This window comes from Oncorhynchus clarkii, chromosome 4 (genome assembly GCF_045791955.1).
Source record: "Oncorhynchus clarkii lewisi isolate Uvic-CL-2024 chromosome 4, UVic_Ocla_1.0, whole genome shotgun sequence".
NCBI classification, from domain to species: domain Eukaryota; kingdom Metazoa; phylum Chordata; class Actinopteri; order Salmoniformes; family Salmonidae; genus Oncorhynchus; species Oncorhynchus clarkii.
The window spans coordinates 28,571,129-28,589,646 of NC_092150.1; the positions used below are offsets into that span (position 1 = coordinate 28,571,129).

An 18,518-nucleotide genomic window follows, 5' to 3' on the forward strand; every position below is an offset into this window, starting at 1 on the left:
CCTGGCTGTGTGTTTTGGGTCGTTGTCATGCTGGAAGACCCAGCCACGACCCATCTTCAATGCTCTTACTGAGGGAAGGAGGTTGTTGGCCAAGATCTTGCGATACATGGCCCCATCCATCCTCCCCTCAATACGGTGCAGTTGTCCTGTCCCCTTTGCAGAAAAGCATCCCCAAAGAATGATGTTTCCACCTCCATGCTTCACGGTTGGGATGGTGTTCTTGGGGTTGTACTCATCCTTCTTCTTCCTCCAAACACAGCGAGTGGAGTTTAGACCAAAAAGCTCTATTTTTGTCTCATCAGACCACATGACCTTCTCATGACCTTCTGGTCATTGGCAAACCTCAGACGGGCCTGGACATGTGCTGGCTTGAGCAGGGGGACCTTGTGTGCGCTGAAGGATTTTAATCAATGTGGTCCCAGCACTCTTCAGGTCATTGACCAGGTCCTGCTGTGTAGTTCTGAGTTGATCCCTCACCTTCCTCATGATCATTGATGCCCCACGAGGTGAAATCTTGCATGGAGCCCCAGATCGAGGGTGATTGACCGTCATCTTGAACTTCTTCCATTTTCTAATAATTGCGCCAACAGTTGTTGCCTTCTCACCAAGCTGCTTGCCTATTGTCATGTAGCCCATCCCAGCCTTGTGCAGGTCTACAATTGTATCCATGATGTCCTTACACAGCTCTCTGGTCTTGGCCATTGTGGAGAGGTTGGAGTCTGTTTGATTGAGTGTGTGGACAGGTGTCTTTTATACAGGTAATGAGTTCAAACAGGTGCAGTTAATACAGGTAATGAGTGGAGAACAGGAGGGCTTCTTAAAGAAAAACTAACAAGTCTGTGAGAGCCAGAATTCTTACTGGTTGGTAGGTGATCAAATACTTATGTCATGCAATAAAATGCAAATGAATTACTTAAAAATCATACAATGTGATTTTCTGGATTTTTGTTTTAGATTCCGTCTCTCACAGTTGAAGTGTACCTATGATACAAATTACAGACCTCTACATGCATTGTAAGTAGAAAAACCTGCAAAATCGGCAGTGTATCAAATACTTGTTCTCCCCACTGTATACTTCCAATTATGTTTTCAACTGGTACAACTGAGTCTTGTGAGGCCTGTGTGAATCCTATAACAAAACAACTGACATGTACGTGTTCGTGAGAGACTTCAGTCAAATCCCAAGATGCTTGTGGGGGTCGTAGAGCAAAACGGAGACACCACAGTGTTTGTGAGTGTCTCCGTTTTCCATAGAGGGGTCATAATAGTTTGCAGGCGAAACCAACGTTACAGACGATTTTGTGAGAAGACCGATTTTCGGGATGTCTCATGGTCTGACAAACCCCACTCTATCTCTGTCTTTTATTTGTATTTTATGTTTGTCGAGATTGACATAGTGTATTTATTGTGGTGTTGAAAGCGGAAACCATGATATTGAAGCGCCCGAAGTTGGTATGCATTGTTCATTGCTTGTGTGGTGCAATGGCACAGAAACCTGTTGGTGGAAAATTTGTTGCATATATTTTATATAATTATAAATATGGCATCAAAATGTTGAAAATCTGATTTCCCCCCTGGCTAATCATTGTCTGCAGCCGGCACTGATCGTAGTGTAGGCCTAATAAAACAGACAGGAGAGTGAGCTCGTCCATGGTGGTCGGCGAACCTTCTGGCCCATAGTCCTGCGTGTTATCGACTGTGCCACAAAAGTATGCTGAAGTGCCAGTCCTGTCCATGTTTCTTAACACAATAAACAATTAACAATTAACAATAAATAACAGTTATTGTTATTTATGGCCAGTTAATACAGTTAATTCTATGAGGGGGACAGTCTGCAATTTTTTTTTTAAGTACAAGGGGAGGGTCATCTGAAAATATTTGTAAAATTGGGGGGGGGGGCAATTTTCTTTACTATACCTTGATGTTGGACCAGCCCTCCCCCATTACATTGTGAACTGTCCCTAATGGTATCGGGTACTGTAACAGATTAAAGAGGTGTCTGCTTAATCAATAAGCCTTGCTCTGGCATGGCAGGGCCTTCCTACTGGAGAAGGAGGGAGGAAATCATTATCCCTACTACAAATAGTGTGAATTTTGTGTTTGTGTACATGTTGATGAGGAGGTGGGGGGGCGCGTCAGTGTGTCAGATACACTATATATTCATGTGTGAGGGAGGAAGTGTAAATATGTGTAAGATGTGACCAAGATTGATAAAGTGTTTATGGATTGGTCTCAGACTCTGGAGCATAATCCAGAGTCTGAGATCTGTCACGTGCGCCAAATACCAACAGTTACATTTTAGGTAAAAAATAGGTATTAGGTGAACAATATTAATGCGAGTGTATGCAAGCAAGAAATAGAGTACATTTATTTGAGTGGGTTGAATAGAAAGTGTGTGTGTGTGTGTGTGTGTTGTGAGGAAGAGAGCAGAACGTGTGTCTATGTTGGCAGGCGTCATTAGACCACAGGAGTGTGAAGGAGGAAAATGAGGTCCTGATGTTCAGGATGATGATCTGAATACAAATTAAGCCCTGTCACACACACACACACACACACACACACACACACACACACACAGTCTCCTTACATATAAATCATAATACATTTCAGTCGACACCAAATGTTGCTCAACAGTTTTTCTTGTGATTGGGGAGATGTGCTTTGTATTTTCTTGCATCTTCTGTGTTTTTCCATCTGAGGGCATAACTCATAAGACAGTGGTCAAATGTCAGCTTGTGATTTACCCACTCCTCTCCTGGAACCAGGTCACTGAGGACAGCAAATCAATCCTGAAGAACTTCCAAATGATTAAAACCCTCCAGCTGTGTTTGACCATCGTTTTTCCACTGGTGACCAGTAGTTACATTGAGCTGGGCTTCTGGACCTTGGGTCAAAGGGAGAGGCAGGCGGAGCCAACATCCAGTATCTTACGGGTCCAAAGCGAAAAGTAGGATAAAAGTATGATAAACCAAAGTTAGGGTTGAAGTTGGGGATAGGGTTCAATAATGTATGTAAACCCTGGATTATTGATGCTATGTTTTTGCCAGGCTTTGAGAGAGGCTTTGAAGACACCGGTCGGCCATATTGGCACTTCCCAGAAGAAGCAGTCCTCCATAGGAATGAATGGAATTCTACAGTACTTGAATGAAAGGTTTCAAGGACAAAATTACATGTATTTAAGTATTTTTTTTATTTTTGTTGTTGTAGTGTGTGTGAACAATAACATTAAAACTTCCTAAAACTTCTTAAAAATTATACTTTAAGCATTTAGTTTTTAATAAAAATATGCATTAAGGTGTCTTCATTTACTTCATGATTCCATATGTGTTATTTCATAGCTTTGACGTCTTCACTATTATTCTATAATGTAGAAAATAGTACAAATAATGAAAACCCTTCAATGAGTAGGTGTTCTAAAAACATGAATGGATAGCATACGATCATCGATTCAATTTGGCTACCTAGGCCTACAAACATTTACAACAAATAGCAAAAGAACAATAATCACAAGAATGGCGCTAGGTCAAAGTCTACGTCGAGATCAAAGGGAGCAAGGGTCTTTAAATTAAAGATCCAGGCAGCCTCTCATTTTAACAATAAATTGTCGAGGTCACCCCCTCTCCTAGGGAGGGTGACGCGTTCGATGCCGATATGATGTAGGCGTGGTTTGCTTCCAAAAAGTGGGCCGCAACTGGTACGTTGAGTTTTTGCACCTAACGCTGGACTAATTGCACTTAGCACTTGCACTATGAAACTGCAATTACCCAGCCTATTTGCTTTTATGTGATATGTTTTATGGCTGCTGCAAAACGATTTGCCTCTATAAGGACATTCAAGTTTTCTGAATCTGAACGTCCATATCCCAGTTCCAACCCTAACCTCAACCACAACCACAATCCTAATCCTAACCTCAACTACAATCATTGCTCCAGGGTCGCTGTCAATAATGGCTGATCCCTGGCTCTGACCCCACTCTCCGGGGTTGTCTCAGGGGGAGTGAGATTTGCAAAAAACATACATACACTTGTACGTGTGTGAAATATGACAAATGTAAGCACCCACCTAATTATCTTATTTTTCCCGGTTCAAACCTAACTGTAACTCTAACCCTAAACCTAGACTAGGTTTGATCATCACGTCTAAACTGTGGACAGACTGTGGTGTGGTGTCTGTGGGTCCAGCTACCTGTGAAGGACAGCCTACCTCAGTGGTCCGGGGACACTGGCACGAGCTGTGAGATTTATGTGCGTATCTCTTGCTCCCCCATGTGGTCGAATTAATAACCGCACTATAGGAAAAAATGGCGACCTCCGTGTTTGTACGGTGTCAATGATCACCTAACGTTTGCACATGTTATTGTCAAAGGACCCGGATAGTCAAACGATAAGAATTATATGGAGCGAAATGCCAACTTGGTATCCATCTTAAACGACAACAGAGTTGCGTGAAAACGTGAGTTTTGCACCAAAATACCTTCAAATGATCTTGCTAGCATAGCTAGCTAACTTAGCTTTGAAATCAACTAACAGCCACACAGACAGTTGCATGCTCTGTCTAGAAGAATGTTACTAGCTAGCTAGTTAGCCGGTCTATCAAATATTTGTATAACTAAACCATTGTTCTATCGGTGGGTCTATGGCCCAGCCGTGTTGTTGTTTTGACAAAGCCAAGGGTGTATTCATTAGGCCAGTTCTATTGCAAAACGTTTTGCAACAGAACCCGTTTAGTTCCATTCTGTTCTCCAGTATTTTGGATTGAAAATAATACAGTGACTATGAGATTGAAGTGTAGACTTGTCAGCTTTAATGTGAGGGTATTGTGTCATTTTGGAGTCACTTTTATTGTAAATAAGAATATAATATGTTTCTAAACACTTCTACATTCATGTGAATGCTACCATGATTACGGATCATCCTGAATGAAATGTGAATAATGAGTGAGAAAGTTAGATGCATAAATATCATACCCCCCCCCAAAAAAATGCTAACCTCAGATGTTATTGTAATGGTGAGAGGATAGCATGTCTTGGGGTATGATATTTGTGCGTATAACTTTCTCACTCATCTTTATTCAGGACTATCCGTAATCATGGTAGCATCCACATTAATGTAGAAGTGTTTAGAATCATATTCTATTCTTATTTACAATAAAAGTGACTCCAAAATGACACAATACATTAGTACCATTAATTTCTGTTTAGCACAAAATAATCTGAAACACAACCAAAACAAACAGCAAATGCACCCAACAATGTAATCATTGCGGAATATGGGACCAAATACTAAACACTAAACCTTTGACTACTTCAATACACATATAAGTGAATTAGTCCCAATACTTTTTGTCCCCTAAAATGTGGGGGACTATGTACAAAAAATACTGTTCACCAATATTGGTGAAAATACCCTTATTAAATTAAAGCTGACAGTCTGCACATTAACCTCAGTCATTGTATCATTTAAAATCCAAAGTGCTGGAGTACTGAGCCAAAATGACAAAAAATGTGTCACTGTCCCAATACTTTTGGAGCTCACTATATATACACCACTATCCCCAACACACCCCACCACCCCTTCCTGCTACTTTGGCCCTAACAGATCCTACACCATGTTGTCAGCCTAGGAGGCTGAAAACCCTTCTCTCAAACCCCCCCTGTAGTTCTTCTGCACTAAAATCTCTGACACCCAAAAACTTCTCTGCTGCTGCTGCTGCTACCAGAAAATGACATCTTCTTGGATTTTCTTTCCATCTGAGCAGCACAATTAATGACCATAGCAATAAACGGCAAGAAGCCAGCCTTACTAAAGCACAAACTGTTCGGGTTACTCTGTACAGGCCTCTCAGGCTCCCTCACCCTTTGCCCACCATTTTCTACTTTCCTCACTGCTCTCACCCTGGAAACTTCAACCTGTCTCACTCACACAAGACATTTCTGATCCCTTGCAACATGACCACTCCCACAATTGAAACACTCCACTTTTTCTACTGAAACGACATACTCCTTTGACCCATGCCCTCCTGCACACTTCTCACATCTCGGAATCTCCCTCCTACATACTGCTGCAACATGAGCATAAACTTGTCACCTGCGCACCCTCAGAGGTTCTTTGGGGATGCAGTGGGGGGGGCACCTTCCGGAAGGCCGACAGGCGGAGCTCCGCTGGCTAAGCGGACTGCCTGGGGGCCGGACCTAGCACCAGGTCGTACCGGTCTGAATTTCCATTGCTCTATCCAGAATTACAACCAACTAATTGCAGCATTACCTCAAAAATGGAAAAGGAAAGTGGAAAGGGGACCTCTGTTGGCCCTGCATTAAAGACCAAAATTGGTTAAAGAAAATTCTGCTGAATAAAAAAGTACCAGTTTCTTCTTAACCTCTCTAGGCTAAGGGGCAGTATTTTCACGTCCGGATGAAAAGCGTGCCCAAATAAACTGCCTGCTACTCAAGCCCAGAAGCTAGGATATGCATATATTAGCAGATTTGGATAGAAAACACTATGAATTTTCTAAAACTGTTAGAATAATGTGTGTGAGTATAACAGAACTGATTTGGCAGGCAAAACCCCGAGCACAATCCACCCAGGGGAATTTTTTTGAGGTCATTTTGCTTTCCAATTGGTTTCTATGGGAAGCCCTATTTATGAGGAACCTGGTTGCAGTTCCTATGGCTTCCACTAGATGTCAACAGTCTAGAAATTGGTTCATGTTTTTCTTTTGAGAAATGAAGAAGTAGTGCTATTCATTGTAAGTGTCACTCCAGGTGGAGTGACACTTGTTTGGTGCGCGTGAACTGGAACGCGCTACACGTTGTTTTTATCTGGTATTAAAAACAGTTTATTCTATTGACTATTTACGTTTTAGGGTACCTGAGGTTGGATTAGGAACGTTGTTTGAAATGTTTGGACCAAATAACTTATTAGATACTTTGTAGGCATGTTGGGCGAGTTGAAACCGGTGTATTTCTGAATCAAACACGGCAAATAAATTGAAATTTTTGGGACTTAAAGAAGGACATAATCAAACAAAAGGACTATTTGTGATGTTTGAGACATTTTGGAGTGCCAACAGAAGAAGATCTTCAAAGGTAAGGCATTAATTATATCGCTATTTCTTTCGTGGCGCACCTGTCTGGTTGAAATATGATTTTCATATGTTTGTATGCAGGGCGCTGTCCTCAGATAATCGCATGGTCTGCTTTTGCCGTAAAGCCTTTTTAAAATCTGACACGGCGGCTGGATTAACAAGAAGTTAAGCTTTATTTTTATGTATTACACATATTTTCATGAATGTTGAATATTGATATTCCAGTAGTTTGAATTTGGCGCGCTGCCATTTCACTGGATGTTGTCAAATCGATTAAGCTGAAAGGATTGGCGCGTGAAGGGATCCATAAGAGGTTTTAAGGACCAAAAATATACAGTGCATTTGGAAAGTATTCAGACCCCTTGACTTTTCCACATTTTGTTACGTTACAGCCTTAATTTAAAATGTATTAAACTGTTTCGTTTCCTCATCAATCTACACACAATACCCCATAATGACAAAGCAAAACAGGTTTTTAGAAATGTTTGCTCATTTATATTTAATAAAATACTTAAATATTACATTTACATACAGTTGAAGTCGGACGTTTACAAACGCTTAGGTTGGAGTCATTAAAACTAGTTTTTCAACCACCCCACAAACTTCTTGTTAACAAACTATAGTTTTGGCAAGTCTGCTAAGACATCTACTTTGTGCATGACACAAGTGATTTTTCCAACAATTGTTTACAGACGGATTATTTCACTATCACAATTCCAGTGGGTCAGAAGTTTACATACACTAAGTTGACTGTGCCTTTAAACAGCTTGGAAAATTCTAGAAAATCACGTCATGGCTTTAGAAGCTTCTGATCATTTGAGTCAATTGGAGGTGTACATGTGGATGTATTTCAAGGCCTATCTTCAAACTCAGTGCCTCTTTGCTTAACATCATGGGGAAATCAAAAGAAATCAGCCAAGACATCAGAAAGAAAATTGTAGACCTCCAGTCTGGTTCATCCTTGGGATCAATTTCCAAACGCCTGAGGGTGCCACGTTCATCTGTACAAACAATAGTACGCAAGTATAAACACCATGGGACCACGCAGCCGTCATACCGCTCAGGAAGGAATTGCGCTCTGTCTCCTAGAGATGAATGTACTTTGGTGCGAAAAGTGCAAATCAATCCCAGAACAACAGCAAGGACCTTGTGAAGATGCTGGAGGAAACAGGTAGAAAAATCTATATCCACAGTAAAACTAGTCCAATATCGACATAACCTGAAAGGCCCTCAGCAAGAAAGAAGCCACTGCTCCAAAACCGCCATTAAAAAAGCCAGACTACGGTTTGCTACTGCACATGGGGACAAAGATCATACTTTTTGGAGAAATATGCTCTGGTCTGATGAAACAAAAATAGAACTGTTTGGCCATAATGACCATCGTTATGTTTGGAAGAAAAAGGGGGAGACTTGCAAGCCGAAGAACCTCATCCCAACCGTGAAGCACGGGGGTGGCAGCATCGTTGTGGGGGTGCTTTGCTGCTGGAGGAACTGGTGCACTTCATAAAATAGATGGCATCATGAGAAAGGAAAATTATGTGGATACATTGAAGCAACATCTCAAGACAGTCAGGAAGTTAAAGCTTGGTCGCAAATGGGTCTTCCAAATGGACAATGACCCCAAACATATTTCCAAAGTTGTGGCAATTAAGGACAACAAAGTCAAAGTATTGGAGTGGCCATCACAAAGCCCTGACCTCGATCCTATAGAACATTTGTGGGCAGAACTGAAAAAGTGTGTGTGAGCAAGGAGGCCTACAAACCTGACTCAATTAATTACACAAACTCTGTCAGGAGGAATGGGCCAAAATTCACCCAACATTGTGGGAAGCTTGTGGAAAGCTACCCGAAACGTTTGACCCAAGTTAAACAATTTAAAGGCAATGCTGCCAAATACTAATTGTGTATGTACACTTCTGACCCACTGGGGATGCGATGAAAGAAATAAAAGCTGAAATGAATCATTCTCTCTACTATTATTCTGACATTTCACATTCTTAAAATAAAGTGGCGATCCTAACTGACCTAAGACAGGGACTTTTTACTAGGATTAAATGTAAGTAATTGTGAAATACTGAGTTTAAATGTATTTGGCTAAAGTGTATGTAAACTTCCGACTTCAGCTGTACGTATTTAGACCCTTTACTCAGTACTTTGTTGAAGCACCTTTGGCAGTGATTACAGCCTTGAGTCGTCTTGGGTATGGCTCTACAAGCTTGGCACACCTGTATTTGGGGAGTCTTTCCCATTCATCTCAAGCTCTGTCAGGTTGCAAATGTATTAAAAATACAAAACTGAAATACCTTATTTACATGAGTATTCACTCTTTACTATGAGACTCGAAATTGAGCTCAGGTGCATTCTGTTTCCGTTGACCGTCCTTGAGATGTTTCTACAACTTGATTGGAGTCCACCTGTGGTAAATTCAATTGATCTGACATGATTTTGAAATGCACACCTGTTTATATAAAGGTCCCACAGTTGACAGTCCATGTCAGAGCAAAAGGTAAAAGGATGTGTCTGTAGAGCTCCGAGACAGGATTGAAGGTCCCCAAGAACAGAGTGGCCTCCATCATTCTTAAATGGAAGAAGTTTGGAACCACCAAGACTCTTCTTAGAGCTGGCCACCCAGCCAAACTGAGGTATCAGAGGAGAAGCGCCTTGAACCCGATGGTTGACCAAGAACCCGATGGTCACACTGACAGAGCTCTAAAGTTCCTCTGGGGAGATGGGAGAACCCTCCAGAAAGACAACCAGCTCTGCAGCACTCCACCAGTCAGGCCTTTAGTGTAGAGTGGCCAAACGGAAGCCACTCCTCAGTAAAATGCACATAACAGCCCGCTTGGAGTTTGCCAAAAGGCACCTAAAGACTCTCAGACCATGATAAACCAAGATTAAACTCTTTGGCCTGAATGCCAAGGGTCCTGTCTAGAGAACTTGGCTCCATCCCAGCATGGTGGTGGCAGCATCATGCTGTGGGAATGTTTCTCAGCGGCAGGGACTGGGAGACTAGTCAGGATGGAGGCAAAGATGAATGGAACAAAGTACAGAGAGATCCTTGATGAAAACCTGCTCAGGACCTAGGACTGTGGCGAAGGTTCACCTTCCAACAGAACAATGTCCTTAAGCACACGACAACGCAGGTGTGGCTTCTGGACAAGTCTCTGAATGTCCTTGAGTGGCCTAACCTGAGCCCGTGACTTGAATCCAATCAAACATCTCTGGAGAGACCTGAAAATACTGTAATATCTTATGTTTCACAGAGACTTGGCTGAACGGCGACATGGATAATATAGAGCTGGCTGGCTTCTCCGTGTTTCGGCAGGACAGAGCAGCTACGTCTGGCAAGATGTTACGAATCCCTTTTGGCCCGACAGTCTAGGGGGGATGGTAATGAGACCCGTAACATAACTCATGTAAATTATAATTGTGACAAAGTAAAAGTGTGAACGTAATAACCAGGACAACTGAAATCTACCGTCAAACTCAAGGTTTATTTGATAAACACACGGTAATGGGGGGAGCAGGAAAAAGGCTGAGCTGGACCCAAGGAAAGAAACAAATATGCAAGAACACCCCTAAGCTAGACTAGCCTACTTTAACAACAGCTAACTAACCAAAAATACAGTGGGTGGTCCGCCCAGTTCTAACTAGTGTATTTAACAAAGTTCACCTACGGGTAGTGTATGCCCATGGGCGACTTGTCTTGTTTTCCCCTTTTCCCACCAGCAACAAACAAACACCATAACCAAAACAATACTCACAGGTGATGACAAAGTGCTATGGAGGTGCTCAAACAAAAGAGAGGTTAATTAATACACAGAGAGCGAGCGAAGAACAGAGATCTACAAACATGGCATTTACAAAGAGATTGAGCTACTGAAATCTATGAAGAACAGCAATCTACCAACATGGCATTTACAAAGAGATTGAGCTACTGAAATCTATGAAGAACAGCAATCTACCAACATGGCATTTACAAAGAGATTGAGCTCTAGAGCAAACAAATGATGGGGTTTTTAAACCATGGGGAAGGAACTGTGATAGGGTAGGAAACAGAAGGAGGTGTGTCTTCTGATTGATGGGTTGATTGTTGACTGATTGGGGAGTGATGATTTTCACCTGTGAGGGGAGAATGAGAGAAAAGAAACACACACACACAGGATACACACACAGGATAACTGTATCCGTAACACAAGACAAGGGACAGGCGTGTGTCTATTTGCCAATAACTGCTGGTGCGCGATGTCTAATATTTATAAGAAGTCTTGAGGTATTGCTCGCCTTAGATAGAATACCTCATGATAAGCTATTGACCACACTATCTACCAAGTGTGTTCTCATTAATATTATTCGTAGCCGTCTATTTACCACCACAAACTTATGTCGGCACTAAGACCGCACTCAACGAGCTGTATAATGCCATAAGCAAATGCTCATCCAGAAGCGGTGCTCCTAGTGGCCGGAGACTTTAATGCAGAACTTAAATCTGTTTTAACTCATTTCTACTAGCATGTCACATGTGCAACCAGAGAACAAAAAACTTCTAGACCACCTTTACTCCACACACCGAGACGCATACAAAGCTCTCCCTTGCCCTCCATTTTGCAAATCTGACCATAATTCTATCCTCCTGATTCCTGCTTACAAACAAAAACTAAAGCAGGAAGTACCAGTGACTCGCTTATTACGGAAGTGGTCAGCTGATGCAGATGCTACGCTACAGGACTGTTTTGCTAGCACAGACTGGAATATGTTCCGGGATTCATCCAATGGAATTGAGGAGTATACCACCTCAGTCACCGGCTTCATCAATAAGTGCAGCGACGACGTCATTCCCCAAAATGACCGTACGTACAATTCCCAACCAGAAGCCATGGATTACAGGCAACATCCGCACCGAGCTAAAGTCTAGAGCTGCCACTTTCATGGAACAGGACACTAATCCGGACGCTTATAAGAAATCCCGCTATGCCCTCAGACAAACCATCAAACAGGCAAGTGTCAATACAGGACTAAGATTGAATCCTACTTCACCGGCTCTGACGCTCGTCGGATGTGTCAGGGCTTGAGAACTATTACGAACTACAGCTGCCCAGTGACGCGAGCCTACCAGATGGGCTAAATGCCTTTTTATGCTCATTTCGAGGCAAGCAACACTGAACACATGCATAATCAGATAACACAAGCTAATCCGGATGACTGTGATAACGCTCTCCGTAGCCGATGTGAGCAAGACCTTTAAACAGGTCAACATTCACAAAACTGCGGGTCCAGACAGATTACCAAGACGTGTACTCAAAGCATGCGCAGACCAACTGGCAAGTGTCTTCACTGACATTTTCAACCTCTTCCTGCCCGAGTCTGTAATACCTACATGTTTCAAACAGACCATCATAGTCCCTGTGCCCAAGAAAGCGAAGGTAACCTGCCTAAATGATTACCGCCCTGTAGCACTCACATCGGTAGCCATGAAGTGCTTTAAAAGGCTGGTCATGGCTCACATCAACACCATCATGCCAGAAACCCTAGACCCACTCCAATTCGCATACCGCCACAACAGATCCAAAGATGACGCAATCTCAATCACACTCCACACTGCCCTTTCCCACCTGGACAAAAGGAACACCTATGTGAGAATGCTGTTCATTGACTACAGCTCAGCGTAGTGCCCACAAAGCTCATCACTAAGCTAAGGATTCTGAGACTCAACATCTCCCTCTGCAACTGGATCCTGGACTTGATGACGGGCCGCCACCAGGTGGTAAGGGTAGGCAACAACACATCTGCCATGCTGATCCTCAACGCTGGGGCACCCCAGGGGTGCGTTGTTATTCCGCTCCTGTACTCCCTGTTCACCCACGACTGCGTGGCCAAGCACGACTTCAACACCATCATTGAGTTTGCTGACAACCTAACAGTGGTAGGCCTGATCACCGACAAAATGAGGTAGCCCATCAGGTTCTTGGTCACCTCCCCAACCAAGGCCCTTATCCCATGATTGCTCAGTTTCGGGCTGCCAGCAATAGTATGAGGTGGTTCCAAACTTTGTCCATTTTAAGAATGATGGAGACCACTGTGTTCTTGGGGAACTTCAATGCTGCAGAAATGTTTTGGTACACTTCCCCAGATCTGTACCTCAACACAACCCTGTCTCGGAGCTCTACTGACAATTCCTTCGACCTCATGGCTTAGTTTTTGCTCTGACATGCACTGTCAACTGTGGAACCTTATATAGACAGGTGTATGCCTTTCCAAATCCATGTAAAATCATTTGAATAAACCAAATGTGGACTCCAATCAAATTGTAGAAACATCTCAAGAATGATCAATGGAAACAGGATGCACCTGAACACAATTTTGAGTCTCATAGAAAAGGTTCTGAATACTTATGTAAATAAGATATTTCAGGGTTTTTTGGAAACAAATCTAAAAACATGTTTTTGCTTTGTCAATATGGGGTATTGTGTGTAGAATGAGGACTTGTTAAATTTAATCAATTTTTAGAGTAAGGCTGTAACATAACAAAATGTGAAAAAGGGAAGTGGTCTGAATACTTTCCCAATGCACTGTATATCATTAATTTATATGTCCAAAAATGGAAATTATGGATTCTAGCTTTAAGGAAGGGCTTCAGTAGATGTTAAATCCGACTGACCCTGAAACCAAATGCCAATGTCATCTCATTGTTGACTTTGCTCTGTGATGTGGTCTCTTCTGCAGGGCAGGGGCATGTCCAGGCTATGTGTGGTGTGTGGGGGCTCCAGGGGCATTGGCAGGGCTGTATCAAGGCTGCTGGCAGAGAGAGACTGCAGGGTTGCTGTGGTGTCCAGGAACCAGGATGCTGCTCAGGCCACTGTGGTGTCCCTCGCTGGAGGTACAGTATTATACCTGCAGTGGTGTCATGCACCTCTTAGTTGGGCTCTGCTGTTCACAGTCTAACCCAGCGTTTCCCAAGTTCGGGGTCACGACCGTATGTGGGGTTGCCTAATTAAAAAATGTGTAGTGAGAGAATTGCGCTTGTTTCATAGAACCGGGGTTACGTCGGTAACCTCCGGTAGCCGCCAGATGCGGTTGTCATAAACGGCACGTTTTCTGTTTTCTTTCAACAAATGTCTTACTATCTTTTGAACCATTTAAGTTGCAAAATATAATGACCCCATCAATGAAAGATAAGACTCTCAGGAACACAGAGTGGGACAGGGCCTGGCACTAAATACAACTGGGAGAAAAATAAGGTTCAGGCTAGTTTTTCAACACAGAACATCATACAAAATGATTGACTGATGATCTACTGAACCTCTGTCAATTCTGTCACTTCAAACCATACTTCCTTCAGATTGAAATACTGTGAAAAGTACTGTCAGAATGATTTGTAATAAACTATCATAGCCCAATTTAAAACAGTTAACATTGGCCGTTGATTACATAACTTATTTTTACATGGTGGGATGGGGTCGCACATTTTTATAAGTATCAAAATGGGGTCATGGGCCAAAAGGATTTGGGAACCCCTATTCTAACCAGATGATTAGGCTTGTGCCACATTCACTTATGCTGTTTATTAGGCCTAAACACAGTTGTAGTTTTCGGTTTACCTTATATTTAACCAATCTCTCGTTTTCTAGCTGACCATATGGCCTTTAGTTGTGATGTCTCCAAAGGAGAGGAAGTTCAGAATATATTTGAGACGATCCAGAAGACCTGTGGAAACGTCTCATACCTGGTCAATGCAGCTGGTATCAACAGGTGCGTGCAAAATACTTGTATGAATCAGTACTCGTACAGGTGTACAGGTTAGTTTCATAACTTCAGAACTCCCATGATAGTCCTAAACCGGTGAGCTTGCATGTGTATAAAAAATGTAGTCATCCATCTCCTGTGTGTGTGTGTGTGTGTGTGTGTGTGCACCTTCCTGTCTTTGTGTGTGTGTTCAGGGATGGTCTGTTGCTGAGGACCAGGCCCGAGGACATGGTGGCTCTGCTTCATACCAACCTACTGGGGAGCATGTTGACATGCAAGGCAGCGCTACGGAGCATGCTCCACACCAAGGGAGGGGCCATTGTCAACATAGGTACTGTTACTGTACAGTGCCTTCGGAAAGTATTCAGACCCCTTGCATTTTTGTTACGTTACAGCCTTATTCTAAAATTGATTAAATAAATACAAAATCCTCAGCAGTCTACACACAATACTCCATAATGACAAAGTAAAAACAGGGTTTTAGATATACCATATTTACGTATGTATTCAGACCCTTTACTATGAGACTCAGGTGCATCCTGTTTCCAGTGATCATCCTTGAGATGCTTCTACAACTTGATTAGAGCCCACTTATGGTGAATTCAATTGATTGGACATGATTTGGAAAGGCACACAGTTGACAGTGCATGTCATAGCAAAAACCAAGCTATGAGGTGGAAGGAATTATCCGTAGAGTTCCACATAGGATTGTGTCGAGGCACAGATCTGGGGAAGGTTACCAAATTATTTCTGCAGCTTTGAAGGTCCCCAAGACCACAGTGGCCTCCATCATTCTTAAATGGAAGAAGTTTGGAACCACCAAGACTGGCTGCCCGACCGAACTGAGCAGTGAGCTGACCATGAACCCGATGGTCACTCTGACAGAGCTCTAGAGTTCCTCTTTGGAGATGGGAGAACCTTCGAAAGGACAACCATCTCTGCAGCACTCCACCAATCAGGCCTTTATGGTAGAGTGGCCACTCCTCAGTAAAAGACACATGACAGCCCACTTGGAGTTTGCCAAAAGGCATCTAAAGACTGAATGCCAAGCGCCACGTCTGGAAGAACCTGGCACCATCCCTACAGTGAAGCATGGTGGTGTCAGCATCATGCTGTGGATATGTTTTTCAGTGGAAGGGACTGGGAAACTAGTCAGGATCGAAGCAAATATGAATGCCGCAAAGTACAGAAAGATCCTTGATGAAAACTTGCTCCAGAGGGCTCAGGACCTCAGACTGGGGCGAAGGTTCACCTTTCAACAGGACAAGGACCCTAAGCACACAGCCAAGACAACGCAGGAGTGGCTTCAGGACAAGTCTCTGAATGTCCTTGAGTGGACTTGGACTCGATTGAACATTTCTGGAGAGACCTGAAAATAGCTGCGCAGCAATGCCTCCCATCCAACCTGAGAGCTTGAGAGGATCTGCAGAGAAGAATGGGAGAAACTCCCCAAATACAGGTGTGCCAAGATTGTAGCGTCATAATCAAGAAGAACTGGGTCTGAATACTTATGCAAATGTGATATTTCCGTTTTTGAATTTTTTTTATACATTTGCCAACATTTCTAAAAACCAGTTTTTGCTTTGTCGTTATGTTGTATTGTGTGTAGATTGATGAAGCTGTAACTTAACAAAATGTGGAAAACGTCCAGGAGTCTGAATACTTTCTGGGGGTCTGAATGCACCATGTCCAGCCCCTTCACACTACTGAGTTACTAACCTAACGTAGCAGACGTAGAGGAAAGCGCCCGTTCCCACATCCGGTTTTCAGCGAAAAGAAAGCTAGGTTGAATTTGTTGTATCCCTGAAAACCGGATACATCCTGTTATTGACATCTCCGCTCAGGGTGCTGAGATACCAGATGCATTCTATGTTGCCATTTGGCCACAAGGTGGTGGTTGTGGTCCAGGGAATAAACAATCTCTAACTTCACTTTACGTTGAGTTAGCCAAATCACTGTGCTCATGGTTGTGATTTGTGTGTACTGTAGGCTCTGTGGTGGGGTTGAAGGGGAACGCAGGTCAGTGTGTGTACAGCGCCAGTAAAGCAGGTCTGGAGGGCTTCACTCGCTCCCTGGCCAAGGAGGTGGCCTCGCGCAATGTCAGAGTTAACCTGCTGGCTCCCGGTATGGAGCTGTCTCTTCCTCTTTTCTTTACTGCTCCTCTCTCTCTTTCATCTATTGTCTGCTTATTCTCCTCAACTTCTCTCCTGTCTTGTCCTAGCCTTTGTACCCCTGTGTATGCTTCAGCCATCTCCTTCATCATTGTCATGCTAAAATAGAAACAGACTTGTACTGCACCTAGGATATTGGTTTCCAATGTCCTCTCAGCTCGAATTCAGTTTTCTCCTGATGCTGACCCTCCCTTATCTTTTCTCCTTTCTCCTAGGTTTCATTCGAACAGACATGACAGTGGGGCTGAGGGAAGGGGAGGTGGTGCGGACCATCCCCCTGGGGAGGTTTGGGGAGCCTGAGGAGGTGGCCAAGGCTGTTCTTTTCCTCCTGGAGTCTCCCTACATCACAGGACAGGTGCTGGTGGTGGACGGAGGGCTGCAGCTGGCCATGTAGGGAGGCCCTTGACCCCTCTATATACACCTAGTGCCCACTATACCTCCTAACACTGTCAGCTGGGTGGTTTAGAGACTCTCAGCCTGTCTCTTGGATGAGAATTACAATGGATAGTTCTGTGTTTTCCAGAATATGAATGTTTCAGCTTAGGATGGGCTGGGTTCATGCATAGGAAAGGGATAAATATCTGCTTTTTATCTATACTGAACAAAAATATACACGCAACATGTAAAGTGTTGGTTCCATGTTTCACGAACTGAGATCCCAGAAATGTTCAATTTGCACAAAAAGTGTATTTCTCTCAAATGTTGTGTGGGCTTGACCTTGTAATAGTCAGGGCCAGAGATATTTATACCTGTGTATGGTTCATGTAATACTGTTGCCCCTATCTGTACACAGTGCTGAGTCACAGGGTACTGCTCCACATAGCTCAGAGGGGGTGTGAGTGACAGTTTTTCATGACTAACACTGCTGACTCCACTGTGTCTGACTCAGTCTGGCCCTCCACGCTCCTGAGGCCTTAACTTTGATCAGCAGATTTAATGCTATTACTCTTTCCATGACTTATAGGCACCTAGTGCTGACCAAAGCTCTCATGTTTCACTCTCCCACTCCCCTGGGGCACCGCGACACAGTGCAGGCCCCAACCGCCGCCCCCCCTTGAGCCCAGCCCTGGAGGGGCCCAGAGAGGGGGTATGGATGGGGTCTGACTGCCTGCCTACAGCTGGAGGGGATTTTTAGCCCATGGAATGTTTTGAGGGTCCAGTTACAGCTCAGGATCAGTGGTGCAAATGGATGGGGTCAGAGGTGACTGTCATGCTCAGTGTGGAGATTTGAAATGCTGTGATCTCATCTGTTATTTCCTCCAGTGGAGAGACATTTCACCTCACTGGAGTGTGCTGCCCAGTCCCCTCACACACACAGCTCCAGGGTGCTCAACAGTCACATATATTTACACGTCATTAGAAGCTTTCATAGATCTGGGGCATCTGCACTCATCTGCTGTCTATCATGTGACCTAAGATCAAGACAATGTAAACTAGGGATCAAGGTCAAATCTGATAAGAATTCTCAATAAAGAAAGGCATTTCCCCTGTGATGAATGATATGGCTGCTGGGTAAGTTTT

At 43.4% G+C, this 18,518-nt stretch overlaps 1 protein-coding gene across 1 annotated transcript; it reads left to right on the top strand.

Moving 5' to 3' along the window:
• The first annotated feature begins 4,278 nt into the window (after window positions 1–4,278).
• LOC139406688 (carbonyl reductase family member 4-like) lies at window positions 4,279–18,494 on the top strand. The gene is made up of 6 exons (XM_071149584.1): window positions 4,279–4,452; window positions 13,807–13,960; window positions 14,712–14,832; window positions 15,021–15,157; window positions 16,816–16,950; window positions 17,213–18,494. Exons 2-6 carry the CDS (start codon window positions 13,816–13,818, stop codon window positions 17,389–17,391), a joined length of 717 nt encoding a protein of 238 aa, XP_071005685.1. The 5' UTR covers window positions 4,279–4,452; window positions 13,807–13,815; the 3' UTR covers window positions 17,392–18,494.
• Window positions 18,495–18,518: the final 24 nt, after the last annotated feature.

Bases quoted from the DNA above. Each gene is read 5' to 3' on its own strand.
- LOC139406688 (XM_071149584.1), top strand. From the start codon at position 13,816: ATGTCCAGGCTATGTGTGGTGTGTGGGGGCTCCAGGGGCATTGGCAGG. The intron at 14,833-15,020 runs GTGCGTGCAAAA...GTGTGTGTTCAG, and splicing joins AATGCAGCTGGTATCAACAG to GGATGGTCTGTTGCTGAGGA. The intron at 16,951-17,212 runs GTATGGAGCTGT...CCTTTCTCCTAG, and splicing joins AGTTAACCTGCTGGCTCCCG to GTTTCATTCGAACAGACATG.